The sequence below is a fragment of the Symphodus melops genome (assembly GCF_947650265.1).
Source record: "Symphodus melops genome assembly, chromosome: 3".
Taxonomy (NCBI): domain Eukaryota; kingdom Metazoa; phylum Chordata; class Actinopteri; order Labriformes; family Labridae; genus Symphodus; species Symphodus melops.
In genome coordinates, this window is record NC_136693.1 from 13127358 (window position 1) to 13146542 (window position 19185).

At 40.0% G+C, this 19185-nt stretch overlaps 1 protein-coding gene across 1 annotated transcript; it reads right to left on the bottom strand.

Annotated features, from left to right (window-relative positions):
• Positions 1 to 67: 67 nt before the first annotated feature.
• znf280d (zinc finger protein 280D) lies at positions 68 to 18220 on the bottom strand. The gene is made up of 27 exons (XM_079340312.1): positions 18017 to 18220; positions 16795 to 16934; positions 16443 to 16648; positions 16270 to 16366; positions 15930 to 16148; positions 15759 to 15833; positions 15260 to 15366; positions 13747 to 13937; positions 10756 to 10913; positions 10562 to 10662; positions 10335 to 10481; positions 9809 to 9943; positions 9467 to 9699; positions 9084 to 9224; positions 8904 to 8972; positions 8701 to 8816; positions 8571 to 8595; positions 7779 to 8130; positions 5261 to 5470; positions 2281 to 2408; positions 2099 to 2201; positions 1554 to 1783; positions 1172 to 1388; positions 985 to 1092; positions 559 to 816; positions 308 to 433; positions 68 to 220 (listed from the first exon to the last, which is right to left on the bottom strand). Exons 2-27 carry the CDS (start codon positions 16925 to 16927, stop codon positions 140 to 142), a joined length of 3966 nt encoding a protein of 1321 aa, XP_079196438.1. The 5' UTR covers positions 16928 to 16934; positions 18017 to 18220; the 3' UTR covers positions 68 to 139.
• Positions 18221 to 19185: the final 965 nt, after the last annotated feature.

Consider the following 19185-nt stretch of genomic DNA (forward strand, 5'->3'; position numbering starts at 1 on the left):
GATCGCACAGAACAACCCAAATAAAAAGGTGCCTCCTGATCACCTTGTCGTTCCTGAATCCGTAACATTTTATTTGCCATCTTGTGGCATAGTTCAACATTTTGACGAAAAGCTTTACTCATCATCTTCTAAGCTGTCTTCAGAAAAGATGTGGATTGGATTGGAAATTCTTTCTGAAGTCCTCGTCAAAGTGCTGTAGGTCTTCTTCATGGAGCAGGCCCTGAAAATGGAAAGCACCGATTTGTCACATGGATGTGTTATTTTGAGATTGTGTTAAACTATTCGGGATTCTTACACTGCCTCATACCTTCGGTAAGCTTCCCAGGAGTTTCGGCGCATGACGTTTAAGAAGCCTCTGCCTTTCTTGTTCAACTACCTGTCTGCGCTGCGCCTCGTTCTCCTGCTCAGCTGCTCTTTCTTTGGCCTCAAGGTCCTTGAAGAAAGAAGTTAACATTATTATCACAGCACTTTGTACTAAACTAAATGATGCACCAGCTGCCTAGAGTATTATATACAATGAATACACTTTTCTGTGTCAATGTTCAGAGTGTTCTGTACCATGTTGGCCTGAATCTGCTGCCTTTTGTACTCTAAGAGTTTCTCCACTTTGCGTTTGTGCTCGAGTCGTTTCATGCGTTGTTTCTGAGCGTTCATCTGCTCAATGCGGTCGTCCTCGGCAAACTTTTCCATCATCATTTTTCTGAAGTTCTCCTCTTCTGCTTTCTCTGCCTGCTTCCGCATCTCTTTGAAAGCCATTTGCTCCTGGCAGCACTGCTGCATCATCAACCTGCGTCTGTTTTTATTCTCCATCTCTTCCTGTGAGACAAATGGGTCAAAAAATATGAAGATAGCTTAGGCACACTCATAAATCCCAGAGCACAGAGGACTCGGTTCAAGTCTCTTGACTCATGAGCTGTTGTTTAATCTAAAGCAGAACCGCATCATATTTACCTTGACAAAAGACAGTAAAGCAACGATACTTACTATGTCTTTTTGCCGATTGGCCTCTTTCTGTTCCTCTAGATGGAGTTCCTCACGCACTCGCTCTATATCTTCACGCCGCAGCCTCTCCTCTTCCATCTTCTCAGTCAACTGCACAAAAACAGAGAGGAGTTAAGACACATCTCAGAGAATGAACAGAAAAATGAAGGGGCAAAAAATGTATCTCAACTATTTTTTGTAGCCGCTCCTTTGCGTCTTCTCTCTCCCTGATCTTTGCCATTCTGTCCTCCTCCATGTGCTGCTGATGGCTCGCTAATTCCCTGATGCGTCTGTTCTCTTCCTCGATCTGTTCTTGCTCAATGCGTCTACATTCAGTCTGCTGTCTCTTGGATTCTTCAAGGTCCTGCCGAGTGGCTCGGACCTTCTCCAGTTTCAGCCGCCTCTCCCTTCAGAAAAAAACATTAGTTCTCAATGTAAATCCACTTAATTGCATTAAAATGTGAATGAGAAAGTAAAGCACCAAAAAATCAATATTGTTTTTAATTTCAAAATAGAGCTTGAGTAAAAGTACTTTAATTCCCTCCATAAAGTGGAAATGAATAATGACTTACATCTGATCTTCCTCATGAATCTTCCGGACGATCTCGTCCACCATGAGCTTTTCTTTAAGGAACTCCTCATCAGTTTGTTGTTTATTGTGCTCCGTCTCCTTCCTCTGCTGCTCCAGCTCTCTCTGATACTGCACTACCTCCTCTTGGCGTTTCTGCTCCAGCTTCTTGTGCTCAGCAACGGTTCGCTCGTATTCCTGATTCATCCACCGATCATGGTCTGCCTTCTCACGCTAGCAGAGAAATGATTATGCATTGTAGAGTTTAACATTTAAACTTACAATTATTCTGTACATTTTCACCTTGAAATTAAATTCCTTTCACGTTTAACACTCGTCATTGTTGAAAAGGAGACTCCTATACTAAACCGTCTGTATGTCCAAATACATTCATTTACATGATCCCTGGCACATACTAACAAATCTTCTATATAGAATAAACATGTACCCTTACAACATTTTTAAGAAAAGAATCAATGTTGTAGTGAAGATGGATCAGGTTTGTTATATTGGTGGTAAGTAATGACAATCACAGAAGACAGCACTCACCATTGCCTCAAAACTAATGGCCTGCTTTTCAGCAAGCTGGTCCTTTCTTTCCTTATTCAATTGTGCACATTTCAGCTTTGACTCCAACTCTTGAAGCTCTTTGCTGAAAGTGTTGAAACAGACTTTTGAAAACGAACAGATGTTATGAAGAGACCAGAGCAGAGTAAAACTACTTTCAGTACCTGTTCTTTATAATATGCTCCCTCCTTTTCTCTTCGCTTTGCTTCTCAAGGTCGATGCGGGCTATCTCTTTGGCTATTCTCTCCTCTTGTTCCAGTTGCTTTTTTCGGTTTACTCTCTCCTCTGTTGCCTGCAAAAAAAACCCCAAAAAACATTATCTCAACTGAATTAACTTCAGTCAATAGTGCTGATTTTCGTAATGAAACAACATGTTGTGAAAAGGAATGCTTTTTCAAAGTGTGATAGGATTTTGCTCACAAAAACTAACTCTGCACGTCCACTGAACGTAATCCACACAAACATGCGCAACAGCGCACACACTCCACAGTTTAATGCGTGCTTTTGCACATATATTAGGCTACTACAAAAAGTTTAAAATTTTAATGGGATAGAGGACCGACAGACGTAAAACTTGTGTTTCGGTTTGTTTCCAAACTGCGCGTTCCGTCTTTCCCCACTGCGCATGCGCACGCACACACACGCTCTCTTGTAACAGTTGGATTTATAATAAATCGTATGACTACATATATTAATACAGACTGTCCGGTGTCTATTACGCTCACACTAGAGAATATAACAGAGGATTACAGCAGATCAAATCATTAAAGAGCATATTGCAGGTTAAAGACAAAACTTAACTAATCATAGGAAAATACGTTAACAATACTGTTTTTAAAGAAATTCTGAAATTAATAACCCACAGGGTCTCCTGGAGACGTTTTAGTACGTGTTCGCACGTCTTTGCTTTTTACTTCCGCATTCGGCTGTGACGTAACATGAGGGAGTCCCGCTGAATCCCCGTCTGTTTAACATAGAAAATCATGGATCCGAGTGTCACTCCCGTCAATAAATGGGAAGAAAATATGTATTCCTTTACATATAATGGTCCACTGGCTTATTATTCTGAACCTTTTAGATGTGATAGAGAGCAGAAACAGGCAGGATTAGAGGAATAACGGCCTCAGGAAAGAAGTGAAGTTGTGGTGTGAGGAGAGACCCGGAGCAGGCGTCCTGCTGAGTGACAGGTGTCAGCTCGCCATATATGGGCTCGTGCTTTGTTCACATCAGCATATATAAAGTTTGTAATCACATTCAATCAATTAAAAAACTATTTGTAGAAGGTGCAAGTGCCGATCATTCACCTTTACATTGTATGGGAGTTGCTTGTAAAAACGGCAAATCTGTACAAGGTATTACGGTGCCGCGCTGTGCGCGCGCGAGAGAGAGCGAGAGAGAGACAGACAGACAGACAGACAGACAGACAGACATAGAACCCGATTACACGGCCTGTGCAAATGCAGCACCATGTCTTTATTGTTTATTCCTCATGCAGCCCAGTGCTCACGTTGTTATAGAATATACAGTGTATGCTGCAGGATTCTCCTGACGTGAGTTCACAGCGCATGTAATCCACACAAACATGCACAACAGCGCACACACTCCACAGTTTAATACGTGCACATATATTAGGCTACTACAAAAAGTATAAAGTTTTAATGGAATAGAGGACCGACAGACGTAAAGCTTGTGTTTCTGTTTGTTTCCAAACCGCGCGTTCCGTCTTTCCCCACTGCGCACACACAAACACACACACACACACACACACACACACTCCACAGTTTAATGCGTGCACATATATTAGGCTACTACAAAAAGTTTAAAGTTTTAATGGGATAAAGGACCGACAGAAGTAAAGGTTGTGTTTCGTTTCGTTTCCAAACTGCGCGTTCCGTCTTTCCCCACTGCGCACACACACACACACACACACACACACACACACACACGCGCGCTCTCTTGTAACAGAGTTGGATTTATAATAAATCGTATGACTACATATATTAAAACAGACTGTCCGGTGTCTATTACGCTCACACTAGAGAATATAACAGAGGATTCCAGCAGATCAAATCATTAAACGCTTTCTGTCTGCGTATATAATATTTGATGTTAAACAGCCAGAGATTTAAATCATTAATAAGGAAACGCTTTTGTGTCTGATGCCGAAATATTCAACGTGTCTGTTCGATCGTTTCTGAGGTTGTGGGAATAATTCACCAAAACACACTATGAATAATCAGCCACTTACACTGTGCACCTGAATGTGCGCAGCGCAAATTACAAACTATTGCAGGGAGGCATCCTGTCTGTTCTCACTCACTACCACGTATCATTACTCCTCTTTAATCATGTTTTAGTGTGTTTTTTGTGCTTTAATTCTTTTGTGCTGCCTTCTAAATGTTTGTTTGTAAAGTGTTTGATGCTCTCGGTGCAAGACAAGTTCCCCCAGGGGCAATAAAGGCTTCATTCATTCATTCATACACAGACGCATGAAGCCGATCAAAGCAGAGTCAGAGAACGGGAGTCCCTTATGTTACGTCATATGACGCGTTGTTGAAAAAAAAGCACGTTCTAAACGGCTATGCTAAAACAGCCACTTTCTCCTCTAAATTAGAGCACTTGTGTGTTGTAGAACATATTAAAAAAATAACCTACTTATTTTACAGCCATTAACAGACTATATAAAATATTAATTCAAAAAAAATTTTAACCTGCAATATGCTCTTTAAACGCTTGTCTGCGTATATAATATTTTATGTTCAACACCCAGAGATTTAAATCATTAATAAGGAAACGCTTTTGCGCCTGATGCCGAAATATTCAACGTGTCTGTTCCATCGTTTCTGAGGTTGTGGGAATAATTCACCAAAAAACACAATGAATAATCAAGCAACTTACACTATGCACCCGAATGTGCGCCGCGCAAATTACAAACTATTGCAGGGAGACATCCTGTCTGTTCTCACTCACTACCACGTATCATTACACCTCTTTAATCATGTTTTAGCCTGTTTTTTGTGCTTTTATTCTTTTGTGCTGCCTTCTAAATGTTTGTTTGTAAAGTGTTTCATGCTCTCGGTGCAAGACAAGTTCCCCCAGGGGCAATAAAGGCTTCATTCAAGAATGAGAATAACAAAAACGTACCTTAAATAGGTCGATCTCCGCCTGTCTCTCCTTGAGCTCCTCGCGAACCTGGCGCTGGTACCTCCGACTGTCTGATCCCTCCATGTGCTTTAACGCGGCAGTCATCTGCCTATCTCTCATCACACACCGGGCCTCCTCCACTCGGTGATCCTCCCGAGCCTGCCGCTGAGCCATTGACCTCTCCTGCTGTCTGTGCGTCCATTGACGATTCTGTCCCAGAGGAAAAGAAAACATTAGCATACACATGCAAAAACAGTATTAAAAGCTTCTTTAACTTTGGAAACAAACCATGTTGACGGTGCCTGTCGTCGATTACGGCGTTTTCACCAAATTAATTTGAAAAGTAAACTAGCTGCCTGTTTAGTTGTCAGTTTTCACCAAATTAATTTGAAAAGTAAACTTAGCTGCCCGTTTAGTTGTCAGGGGAACGCATAGAACGCCGCGTCTCGAAAAAGAAAAACAAATGTTTGCAATGGATTCAGAATCCTAAAGAACCCCTAGTTTGACCCCTCACAAGCTACCAAAAGCAAAGGTTAACATTTTCAAATTTTCACCAATAAGTACATAGTACCAAGAAAGTACTATTCCAGGTACCCCGACTTTGAGCCGCTCTCACGGATTTTCCTATGGGAGTTGGATTTAAATGTTTTTTTTATGTGTTATAAGACATCTTTATGAACACGTTTGTGAAGAAATCTATTGGTAAGGAATTTATTCCCAGATTGGCCAAATATCTGATAAAATACCCTTACTAAAACACAGAGTTGAACGCTACTTCAACAGTGGGTTCACGTGCATATTGTTCATTTTATGTGTTGATTTCTGTATTCTGTTTTATGATTGTTGAGTTCATTTTGTGTAGGCCTGCGGTTTATTGTTTCTGATATTCATTTCAATGTTCATAAAGGTCAAACCTTGTAAGGGCACTGCCAATGCTCTGGTTATAATACATGCAGTGAGTGAGATTGTAGAACCTGCAACTTGTCCCTAAACAATTAAAATCATTTAGACAGCCTATTCCAGTAAAGACTATTGAAGCATGTGGTGAAGACAGTTACCTGCTGTCTGCAGTATGTTGTAAAAGTCAAATTTACCATAGAAAATATAACAGTACATATCCATCTTATAGGGTGAATTAAATACCCTGTCCAAAATCAATGGGCTGGAGTTCATATTTGGACCGAAGAAACTGCTTTTAGGGAGCAATATTCAGTCACATAAAATTTGAAGTAACATACATCTTGTAGTAAAGATTTATTTACATAACAATCAAGAAAACACTATACAAACCAAGTAGTGTAGAGATCTAAGTGGAATACTTTTAAAGAATGTAAGAAAAACAACTCAGATTAGTTTCATTTACAGGGACATCATAGACATTTATGCATTTACAGTCTAGTTGTACTGATGCTGTATATACATGAGGAACCCCTCTTTAAAAACATACGAAATGAACAATGTCCTTATATATTCATATTATATAGAGTAACCAGTGCTACAGTGACTGTCCTTTTTTTACACCCTATAAGGGAAAGAGTGACTTTATCAACAAGCAGAGGGATATAAAAACTGGCTGACACATCTTTAGGTTGGAGTGTGATGGAGTGTACTTCTTCAACAGTCAATGTGTACACATTTCTTCAGCACAGTAAAGATTAAGACAATTATATCATTTTTGGTCAAGTGGTTTACATATACCATTATAACTAGCTCCTCAAGTAATGGTTAATAACAGCCCTGTATTGCTTTCGTTTTTCTTTAAATCCAAGATTTTTTTGTGGGGACCAATTTGACATTTATAGTTCTAAGACTTGTACTACAGTATTTTGTCAATATTTTGAAGCATTTCGTGATTGTTCAAATAAAAGTTAATCTTGGATTTTTAAAACCAGCTGGTAAGTATTAAATTGACTTGAACCATTAATGTTTACTTCAATAATGCATTGTTTGATTTTTTTTTCTTTCGCAAATTAAACATTATTGGGCAGCCTTGAGATGCCGTCTTAGTTCACAGAACTGTTAAATTTAAATTGCAACAATCAATGAGTGAACACAAAGTGAGCATGCACAATGTGTGTCAGTCAGTCCAGTGTCGTGCCAAGTCATAGACAAGAAAAACATCTGAACTTTTGATCATGATGAAAGGGGAGCTCAATGTCCTTTGAAAGAAATAAAGTTAGCTACCATCATTCAACAAATAAGCTACAATCATTTACATAGTTTGACCTGGAACCTCAATGTCTAGAAAATAAAACAGAATATTTTTTACATCGAAAGGAGTCATTAAAGGTTGACAGAAAGGTAAAATAAATCTTTGTAAAAAATACTAATTTTCTTTCAAATTGACTCGACAGAAATGTAAATGTTGAGCGGATAAGTGGCAGCCAAAGTATCAGTAACGTAAACTCTCTGATATTTGTGAAATAAAACATGTTGTGTTTGATGAAGCAGTTGTTCTCAATCGAATAAATGAAGTCTTTTTCAGTTATTTTTATTGTTTGGTGGATATCAGTGTTCATTCTGATTTAGTTTGTTGTTCCCCTGTCTCATTTTCAGAAACAGGCAGCTGTTGTCTGACCTCAATACTCCTCAGAGAGCTAAGACCTCCTCTGGAAGATGGTACATCAAGCAGCAATGGCTGCTGTGACTGTCCTTCAGAGGAACCATCAATCACAATTATTCCTGTGGAACTCTTCTCCAAATCGCCCGCTGGTACCATCGGCTCTGATTCAGGTTTGTCAGACTCAGTGACGGTAACACTTTCAGACGTAACACTTTCCACTTGCTTCAGGTCTGTTTCCTTTGGTTTCTGAGACGATGATGGTGACAAGAGGTAGAGGACTTTCAACGACTGTCCCAAGACACAATTCCTGCAGAAATGGAAGAGGACATTCTTTTCCTTAACATCAGCTGTTAGTCATGTGTTTTCAAAAATTTAATTAAAAAACACACAATTGGGAATTTTATGATGTAATACTGAAACAGAATTAACTGCCTTAATTTACACAAACAAGAAGCTTGAAGTGGTCAAACTGCTAAGTAAGTGACAAACTTCTGAATCATAACACTGATTTCCTCAGACGTTCAAATACTTATGTACAATGTGATTTCCTGATTATTATTTTTTTATTCTGTCTCTCACAGTGAAACTGCACCTACAATGCATATTTCCGACCCCTCCATAATTTTTAAGTGGGAGAACTTGCAAAATTGCAGGGTGTGTAAATACTTATGTTCCTCACTGTATATACAGTATATATAGATGATAGAGGGTGGACAAGGCGTCAAGTGGGTAGTAGTTTCTACTCACACTCTTCCTTTGGCTTTCATATCTGCTGGATTAAAACAAGAGACATCCTTCTTAGGATACTTGTCATACTATGTACTAACCATTAATAAGACAGTATTTGATTTAAAAATAATAATAATAATCCACATACCTTTCTCCTGAATGACTTTGCAGATGTGATTTGGTCTGTCAGTTAAATGTCTGGTCATCAGGTCACCTCCTGATCCATCAACGAGCAAGTCACAGTTGAGACAGACCAGCGTCAACCTGCGGAACAAGAAAACACTTCTGTAATCATGAACTTCCAAGCGAAAACAAGGCATGTTCATGATATAATCAATGAAGCATACTTACTTCAATGTAGATGTTGTCTTCTTGTTATCCATTTTGGAAAATCTGGTTTTTGTTATGTTGCTATGAAATCTAACAAAGACCAAAGAAAGAGAAAAAGATAGGCACAAGACATGTCAAATACACTGGGTTTGAGACTGAGTGCCATAAGTATTACCGGTAAATATATTGACATTTACTCACCTTATCATATGATTCCCAATGGCAATTTTGCAACTGGTTTTATATTTGCACGCACCACAATTTGAATCCATCGGGAAATGAGAAAAAAAGTCCTCGACTTGTGAGTTGCACTCGATGCATGTGTAACATCTTCCGTTTTCTCTGGTGGTTGGAGAAAGAAGGCGAACAAAAAGATTTAATCCTTCAGTTATGTCAATGACACGTCAATTAAAACAACAATACAACAACAATATCAGTTTGTTCTGTGTAGCAGATGGTAAAACCAAAAATATACCCAGTCTTATCCTTTAGAGGCTTAAATTCGGCCTTTGTTATTGTGTAATTGTTACAAAAGTTATTGTACCATCTCTTTGAGTTGTGTAAAAAAAGCAACGTTTTACAACCTTGGTAGATTCCTGAGCAACAGGTTGTGCTTGGGAGTGCAGCTATTTTGTTTCTTGCTCTGAGTCATCTTTGCTTTTCCTCCTGCAGAGGTGTTTGACTTTGAGCTGGAGACGCTGACAGGGGGTTTGGTTTTCTGATTCACATTTTGTGTTTGTGAACCAACAAGGCCAGGTCGATCTGGGGAGGTTGGCATTGAGGTGGACTTTCCAGTGAGGGAGGCTCGAATGGTCACCTGGGAGAAGAACAGAATGCACTGAATTTAATGTGTATACAGATGAGAATAGTTGGACTCAAAGGCGAACATAAAAGCTGTACTGATGTTGTAAAAGACAGCATCAGACCTTTGTTCCTGGAGGGAGGCCCTCCAAAGCTTTCGGTTTTCTGAAGGTCTTGTGGCCTAAATTCCTGTGCTCTAATTTCTCCTTGAGAGAGAGGAAATTAAGTCTGCATTTGCCACAGCGATGGATCCCTTTTTTCTGAAATGAGAAACAAAAATTAACAAAAGAAATAGCACCATTCTTATAACTAGGAGCTGATTGCTGAGATTTGTTATACAGCTTGACTGAAAGAATATAACGAGAATATGAGAAATTTATTTCATTTATTGTGTTTGCTTTAGACTCTACAATGTTTAATGCTTCTTTAGGGCAGGTAGGTAGAAGCCTGTTTTTCACATTACACCAAGGTGCAAGGCAAACAACTGATTGAATGTAGTGGTTGCTGATAGAACACACCCTGAGATAAATCCTTCAAAATACGCTGTTACAACCCTGGCTGTTAAAAGACAGACATTAAATCTGTTAGTTTGTTTAATAACCACAAATCTAAAACAGAGCTTATATCAAAAAGAGGCAGAAGGCAGTGTACCTGATGTTTCATGTAGTGCTGCATGTACACATGACCACTTTTCAGAACTTTCAGGCAGAACGGACAGAGCAGGTCTTTGGTGTTTTCATGGACGCTTCGAAAATGTGTCTCCACATCGGAGAAGAAAGAGGACCTGTAATTGCAGACCTATAGAAACAGTAAGAGACAATCTTAGTATTGCTGGGTGATTTCCTGGAAACATTTAATCAAGCGAGTACGTGACGGACCTGGCACATGTAGGGCATTTCCCCGGGCTTGTGGTTGTCCTTCATGTGTTCCAGGAGAACCTGCTCCGACTCAAAAGCCAGCTCACATATCTTGCAATTGGCTAAAAAAGAAAGAAAAGAAAAGAAAATTAGAAAGACCATACTGTTAAATGACAGTGACATCAGATTAGGCTATAAAGTGAGTGATGTCATACTTGAGGATTCAATGGAGCTGTGGGCGGCCTCGATGTGGCACTGCAGCTGGAATGGAGTCCCATATTTTCGGTAGCAATGCTGGCAGGTTGTGTGGCTTTCCCAGCTCTCACTGTTCTGCTTCTCCAGCTCCAGGTGGTGCTTCATATGGTTCATGAACCTGCAAGAAAGGGTAGACACATGAACACAAACACAGGCAGAGCAGAAATATCACTTTCACGACATTCATTTCAGACTGAAACTACACATAGACATTAGAATTATTTTTTTTTTTTAAGAGTTCTTAATTGTCAAATAATTGCATCCATTTTCAAATTTTAATCTGATCCATAAACATTTCCCCCCAGTTTGAATCAAATGACTATGCAGACGAACACAGGTTGGGTAATGTGCATTTATAAATGTTAAATATGCTAACTAGAAACAAATCCTTTAACCAACTCAGCATTCATCAAGTTAACTGACAGTTTACCAAAATAATTAAACCAACAAAACACCAAAAAACAAATCAAACCCCAGACTGTATCTGTGGGTTCATCATCTACATATCGGTGGTTTTATACGTTCTCTGAACACTGTGTACTACAGAGGTTCATCACTCTTTCTTTACACTTTAGTGTTTGAACATGTTGCGTGGACCGTACGCAGACTGAAGCACTGGTGTACTCTTATCTCTCACAAAGTCTTTTTTTAGGGTTTTCTTCCTTCGTATTTTCTGAGCTATCAGTCAGTGAAGGACAGGGACTTATGATCTTCAATCCCAGGACATTTTCTGACCATCTGTTCCAAAAGCATTCAAGTTCTCTACTTCCTGTTATTTTCTCTCGTTGGATGCTTTTAACAGCATGTTGAATGACTTGGAGGCAGACACATCTGGCTGTAGATGTTCTCCCTGATGATCTTGATGAAACATTTTCTCTTTAAAATGTGTTTTTTTGTTGTTGTCTTTTACAGTAATCATGCCTTGCGTTGTGTTTGTAAGCTTGACTGCTGGTTGTTTGTGTGAATCTCTGTATATTGTGCTACTGCCTTTCTTGGCCAGGGGGACAGAAGGATTTTTATTCTTGACGAGTTTTCTTTCCTGGTTGAATTAAATCAATGAATAAAACTATACAGGAGACTGAGCAGTAATTCAAAGAACTCTTCTCTATACAAATAAAGAGAGGCACTGAGAGAAAAATGTAAAGGTGTGGGTAAAAAATGATTTCTAAGGCGCGTTTACGTGCAGTATTTGGGGCTTAAGGTCCCGAGGGTTTAAGGATAAAGGAAGTGCTCTCCTTACACCGACTTCCTAAGCATCTATAATGTCATTATAATATCGACAATTACAACAAGATTTTGGTTTCCTCTAATGATGTAGTGCCCCGCAGCTCTAACAAGCGACCCCACAGCATCCCGTTATTGCTGCTCCGATGAGGGATGGTCCATTTTTCAACGTGCTCGTTTTGCTGCCTCAGCTCCCCTAATAGAAATCTTCCCATGGATGAACCATGACCTCGACTGTGAGAGCGGCGGCTGCAGTACAAATGTGTTTCCCCATTAAAAGCAGCTTACAGAAGCTTTTTCTGCAAAGTCCTGAAGCAGAGTTATTTAATCAAAGGAACAGTTCTTACGCCACTGAAACGGGCCCTCGTATTTCATCTGCAGACCCATGAGAAAAAGCATCTGATACTGCCATCCATCTGAGAAGAAAACTGGAGTGAGGACAGCCATGCTGCTTCTTTAATACTGGACAGACGTCTTTTCAACAAGCTCTTCAAGTCCCATTCTACAGTCTGAGTGCAGATTATTTTCTTCACATACAAAAACAGAATATATATATATATATATATATATATACAAAAACAGAATATATATATATATATATATATACACACACACATTTGTGAGAAATGTTATTGTCAGGCACGCAATTTAGGCTTTCCGGTTCCTTAAGTATTGCACAAAGCTACTAAAATATTTTTTTTCAATTGACAATCCTGTCTCCCATAAAATATTTTTCAATGGAATATATGTGAGGTTTTTAATTTCATGTTGAATTGAATTGTTAATTGAATAAGTATTTGATGTTCTTTTTGAGTAAGTTAAGCTCTTTTCTGTTCAAAACAATAAAAAGGGTAAATAAAAGTCATACTCACTACCTGTGCCTTACAAGAGAAAACAAATTTCCCTACGTAAATGAAACGGTATTGAGTTTCCTTTCCCATTTTTGCATGTATCATCACAATAGATCAATAGTAACAATCACCTGATAACGATGTATTATTTTAGCTTCATACAGTTGGGTCAGTACTTTAAAATCCTATATCATCCTAGGTGTCTTACATTCAGTATATGCTATTACATGAGTCGCCTATGTGAAATGTTGTGTTATGTACAGAGGCTACAGTCCTCAACGCACGTATTGCGACTCATTGCGGTGCGACTCCTGGCCACAACTACTTGGTGCATGTGTTCCCCCTCTCTCTCTCTCTATCAAGGCACAAATCTGATGGAGTCAAACCACCAATGACAAACACTCATCAGTGCAGATAAACGGTTCTTACTGGGGCTCCTTCTTATCTGCTCTAGGCTAGGACTGCAATTCACATTTTCAACATACCTCTCTCCTATTAACCTGTGGTAGTGGCCCACATCCATGTCATGTTTTTTTTAATGAAACAAACAATCCAGCCTTCAAACATATTCCATTTACAAATTAATAAAACAAAACAGACAACTAGACTGGCTGGACTCTGCAGCTCTACTGTTGGCCTGTGAGGCCGTGACACAGACGGACTGGACCAAGAAGAACCAGCATAGAGGTCCTGGGATTTAAGATGGAATATAATTAACACCACAGGTGAAAGACATGCAGAGTTTGAGCGCCAACATTCCAAATTGCTCAGTCCACTCGCTGTATTGTAGATACTCGGATGATGTGTTATGTAGCATAGAAAATAAAAATGATTAAAGAGGTCAATAAATGAGGGCCAGACGGCACACAGTCCTACCTGATGTTGTTCTTAAGAACTTTCAAGCAGCTCTGGCACTTGAACGTGTTGTTGGATTTAGTTGTCGTCTCCTTCTTGTTCCTGTCTCCCTCAAAGCGACCGTAATAGAAATCTGAGACGAGCATGATGCGCTTGTTGGGACTACCGTCCATAGATGTGTTGTGTCCATTTGCACAGCCGCCCTGAAAGAACTGAAAGTTTCATATGAATGAATATTTGAGTTGTGCATCTGAAGATGAGAGTCACAATGAATTTTACTCCTATAATGCCTGACCAAAGAAATAGGACAGAAAATTCTATTTTTGGCTTTGTCTTTATTTGGCCCCTCGACAAAATGTAAAAAAATAAAATATTTTTTTTTTTAAAAAAAGCATGTTTTTTGTTTGTACTGTATTTGATACATCGGGCATGTAAAAAAAGAACTTTCCTCCTTGGTCATTTGTAGCATGTGCATCTTTTTCCATCTCTTTTCCTTTTATTTTGCCGAGTGGTAAGCAACAGTTCCTGTCCCTCTGTAGGCAGAGGTGGACATTGCTTTTTGCACAAAAAAAGGGAGGAGTTTCTTTGCAGTGGTTGCATCTTTGGCGTTGTGCCCGGGTTGGAAAGTGGCCGACCCCATCCCTCCTCACATCTGGAGGCACGCTGCACGATAGGCTCTTCCGTGGTGGTTAGGAGTGTGGCGGAGAGGACAGTGGCCTGCCCATCCTGACTTTCCCTTTTCCTGCATAGGCAAGAGCCAGGCATGGTGTTTTTTTCTCGCGTGTCTTCAGTACAGGATCCAAGCATTGATGAGAGCCACTGTGACACTATGTCACCAAATAAACAAGTACCATCTTCTGGTTTCGAAGCTGCATTTGTAAAGGGCAGAGAGCATTCCACAATGGCTGGCCTGGGAACCACGACAGATGTCTTAGTAATCTCAGCGTTTCACCTGGACTTGGGGAATGATGTCAACAAAAGAGGACACCAGGTTGACGGCTTTGTTGTCACACCACCATATAATTATCACGTTGTTTCTTCAGGTCTTTTTCATCTATCATCTGGCATTCGTGTACCTTGCTCATCCTGATGGTGCTACGATAGTATATCCCTCTCTCCCGCAGGTGATCCAACAGTGGGATGGATGTAAAGATTTTGTCTGTGAATAACTTGTGGTTCTTCCCAGCAGGAAGGATTGATGTCAATTTGAGAACATTTGTGAGGTTTCGTGGGAATGTAGATTTTCTTCGGAGATTTTCCCTTGAATGGAACCATAGTGATGATGATCTTCAGGAGGTATGCAAAGGCATTGTTCTCGAAGCTTTTCAAGCCATGGCCTGAGTTTTCTTCTCATCTTCAGGCACGTTGAAGTTGTTTAGAAAGTGGAGCAGTGTCAGCAATTTCTCAAATTGATCTTGCGACATCACTTTAGCAACTTACAAACGTAAAAATGATCCACACTATATTTTTTCTCCACACGCGTATATTTTCACATTTTTATGTCCATACTACTCACTGGCACATTTCTACTCACAGTCATGTGATTTCTCAGGGCTTCAAGTGTGAGAAATTCCTCTTCACACTTGGGGCACTTTTTCTTATCGACCCCATTTTCCACTGGGACTACAGGGTTTGTCGGCCCTAAACAAAGCAGGGCAGATGATTAAATATAGAGCGCATGAGCAGACATGCATCAATACATTCTACACATCTCCGTTTTCCTATGATAACAAGAACTTGTGGTGCTGTTTTTTTTAATGTGATAACGGGGAAATCTCAGCTTGTTTTTCAAGAAATGAAGTTATCACAGGAAAACCAGCGACGTTATCCCCCCCCCAAAACCAAAAAAAACCCCCCGAGATAAATAAGTGGAGATTTTGAGAAAAGAAACGTTATAAACTTGTAATTACTGGAAAAAGGAGTAACGTATGTATGGATGCCTTTCTGCTTAGCGCTCCTGTAGTTCACAGCACACAACAATTAGATGTAGTGTTTCATGACATTGGGATAGAAATAACTCAACACAAACATACCAAAATCAGCCTTGAGTCTTTTTGCTGCATTGTCCGTTTGCTGCGGTGGCATTCCTCGCTTCACTAATTTTTGATCTGTTAAAAAGTAAACAAATGTAAACTATAGTTTCGGCCAGCTGAATGACTCCAAAGCATGGTAAGGAACATTTACATGTCACTGCCTGACATTACCTCTATTGTTGGTCTGTACAGGTACAGCGAAGGTCTGGGGATTTTGTGAGTTGGAGACGTTGAGTTGCAGTGGACCAGCTTGCGTTGAGTACACGGCGGGGCTTCGGACGTTAGCCAGCGTCACTATGTTGTTGCTAATTTGTTGCACCTGAGGTCTGTGGACTGCAGCAGGTATTACTGTCCCTGGAGTGACCTGCTGAAACAGCTGCTGCTGACCAGCTGAAAGAACAGAAAGAAAAAAGAGACTTGGCATGGCCCTGGAAAAAAAAAAAAACTTTTCTTTTACACTAACTGAAAGAGGAAGAGTTAGTCCTCAGAGGCATGTTACACACAGCTTTACCTGAAACGATTGCAAAAGAAGTCCCGGGAGGATACTGGTTCCCAAGAGAGGCAAGAAAGTCTCTGTTTGCCAAATTCGGAGATGTGACAATAAAGCCCTGAAGACAAGAAAAAAACCCACTCAAACCAGGTGTTTATTCCGAACACATGTCATAAAAGAAACACCAATCGTACCTGGTTGTTGACAATAACAGGCTGGGGGGTCACTGGAGTCACATTTGGTGATGCAGTGTTCACTGCATTTCCAGCCACGTTCAAAGGCAGCATCATGGGTGAGGAGCCCACGGACGGCTTAGGAGCAGGACAGTTTGTTTCTGGTTTCCCCGCACTGTTTCTTTGAGGAGGTGGAGGGATAGGCTTACCCTCCTTTTGGTTATTAGCTGTGAGAACACGTTAAAGGGGGAAAATGAAGCTACCTTTAACAAAGACAGTTTGATGTACGACCGTGGAAGAAGTAAGTCGGATTTTTTTTTCAGCTTAAATTTCATTAAAAAGTGATTATTGAGTTAATATTAAAAATACATACAAAGCACTCCAACAAAGATGGGTTCATCATCATCCTCATCATCATCCTCATCCTCTATCAATTGGACATCAGGGACTTGTTTCTGCCATGGCTCCAGCTCCTCCTCCACACACTCCATAAATAGTTCAGACATCGTTAACCTGTAAAAGAAAAAAGCCCTTCAGCATTCTTAGAAACTGTTCCACCATACTAGATCAGATACATACTAGTTAAAGTTCATTGTTGTTGTTTTTTCCAAAAATTAATGCAGAGTCTTAACCGTAACAAGAACCATCCCCTGAAATGTAAAGTTTTTGAGCGCAGTGACAAAACAAAGCTGGTATGCCGACTTTACTTTAAGCGAAGTCATAATAAAACTTGGAGTCCCCCCCTCCTCCCCCCAAAGACAGACTTTAGTTTTCAAAGTAAGTAGAAAATGTTGAGTTTTGGATGCATCATAAACTGTCAAACATCCCATTAAGGCTCAAGTTTCATCCAGACGTGATCTCATGAGGAATGAGCTGCAGTTTAGTCATCTCTGTCTGTTCAAGTTTCAAAAAGAATACTTGTCATTTCTTGGTAATGACATTAAAAGTATCTAGAAATATTTGACAATGCATTTGTGAAGCAAATCTAAACAATAACAGTGGACCAACGATATACATAAGGATACTGTTTTCAGTTCAACTTATGCCATTTTAATGATTTAACAGGGACAATGGGCATTCATGAGTGAACTTTACAAGAAAGTGTCCCTTCAGTTTGAAGCATGCTTATACTTTCACCTCACCATTAAACCACATTTGTTTTTATTTAACAATGGCACGCAAAGCACATGGCTTCATGTAAAATACAAATAAGCTGGCATTCATTCAGTTTTCCAGTCAAATCCATGTTCCTGGCCTCAAGGATTCAATAAATTAAGAAATATTAAGTTACTAGCATTGATGTTATTAGCTTCTCGAGTCAACACAGATAGCCTTGATGCTAACCGGCTAACTGTGTTGATTTCCAGTCCTCCTGCTCTTACACTGTTGTCTGCGATAAAATCTCAAATTATGAACAAAATCACATTTAAGAGTCACATATTAATGTTAGGTCACATGCACTGCTCGACACCTTTCAGCATGTATTGTTAATAGCACTATAACAGTGGCTAGGATACGTTAGCATCTCGTCAGAAACAGGGAGGTGGGTGGTGGGACAAAGACTGCACTCAGGAGGAAGATGTGTCTCTGCCTACCTCTCTCCAACACGGCCTTCAACATCCACCACAGAACTGTGTTAGATGGCGAGGTCAACAGGGACCTGAACCCGGAGACGACAGAGTTGAGTTAGCCCCAGTCTGGCTCACAGGAGGAGGAGAAAGTGTATCGTGGTGGTGCAAACACTGAGACTGGCTGCACCAATCAGGTCACTCGACGACAGCATGACTTCCTGTCTGTACTTTTTTTTAACTTCCTGGTATCTCCCGCGACTTTACCTGTATGGCCCATTGACTGTAATGGCCTGTTGTGGACGCAACAAAAAATCCAAACAAGCCAATCATTGTTGTGCAGTCTATTGGTCTAACTAGGATGACCGTCTAGTTTATCTTCCATTGAAGTGATGGCAGCAGATTCAGAGCATTTAATTCATAACTCAATTAAAGCCATCACGATTATTTATTTTCAATTTTTATTTTATTTAACCAGGAAACTCTTGTGATTAAAAATGATGAAACTGCATCCACTATACTTAATTTTGCAGTCCGCTGAAATTGGCCAGATAAACAGCATGACATGGTCTGAATTTAAACTGATCTGACAGAGAAAACATGTTGCAGATTCACCCGATCTCAGACTCAGACTGTCAGAAAGTTGCAAACTCATCTTTAACCATGCTGGTCATCTGCAGCGCTTGTTGCTTTATCTAGCACACTGTTAAACCTACCACGATAAAACAGCCATGGTTAACCTTCGGATAAGCCTACAAAAAAACAAAAACAAAAAAAACAAAAGGTCTTCCCTGTCCAAGATATGCACTTTGTCATCTTCGAAGGACTGTCCTTTGTCTTTGAGATGTAAATGGACTGCAGAATCCTGTCCTGAGGAGCTGGCTCTCCAATGCTGTGCAATATGTTTGTGTAGTGGTTGTTTAGTCTCTCCGAAGTATAAATCCTGCACTCCTCTTTGTATTGGAAAGCATAAACAACATTACTTTGTTTGGGTAACCACAGGTAAGTGCTTCCTTCAGATGTTTCTGTTCATTCTCTCTTGTAGGTACACTCGGTGCCCTGTACTGTAGGGTTCTGATGACACTAACATCTGTTGTAGCTGATGGTGAAACTAAACAAGTAGGCTAAATAAGCTACTGGTCTGTGTGGGTAGGTTTCCTGTAAACTCCAATTTTGACATAGCTGTTTTCTTCAAT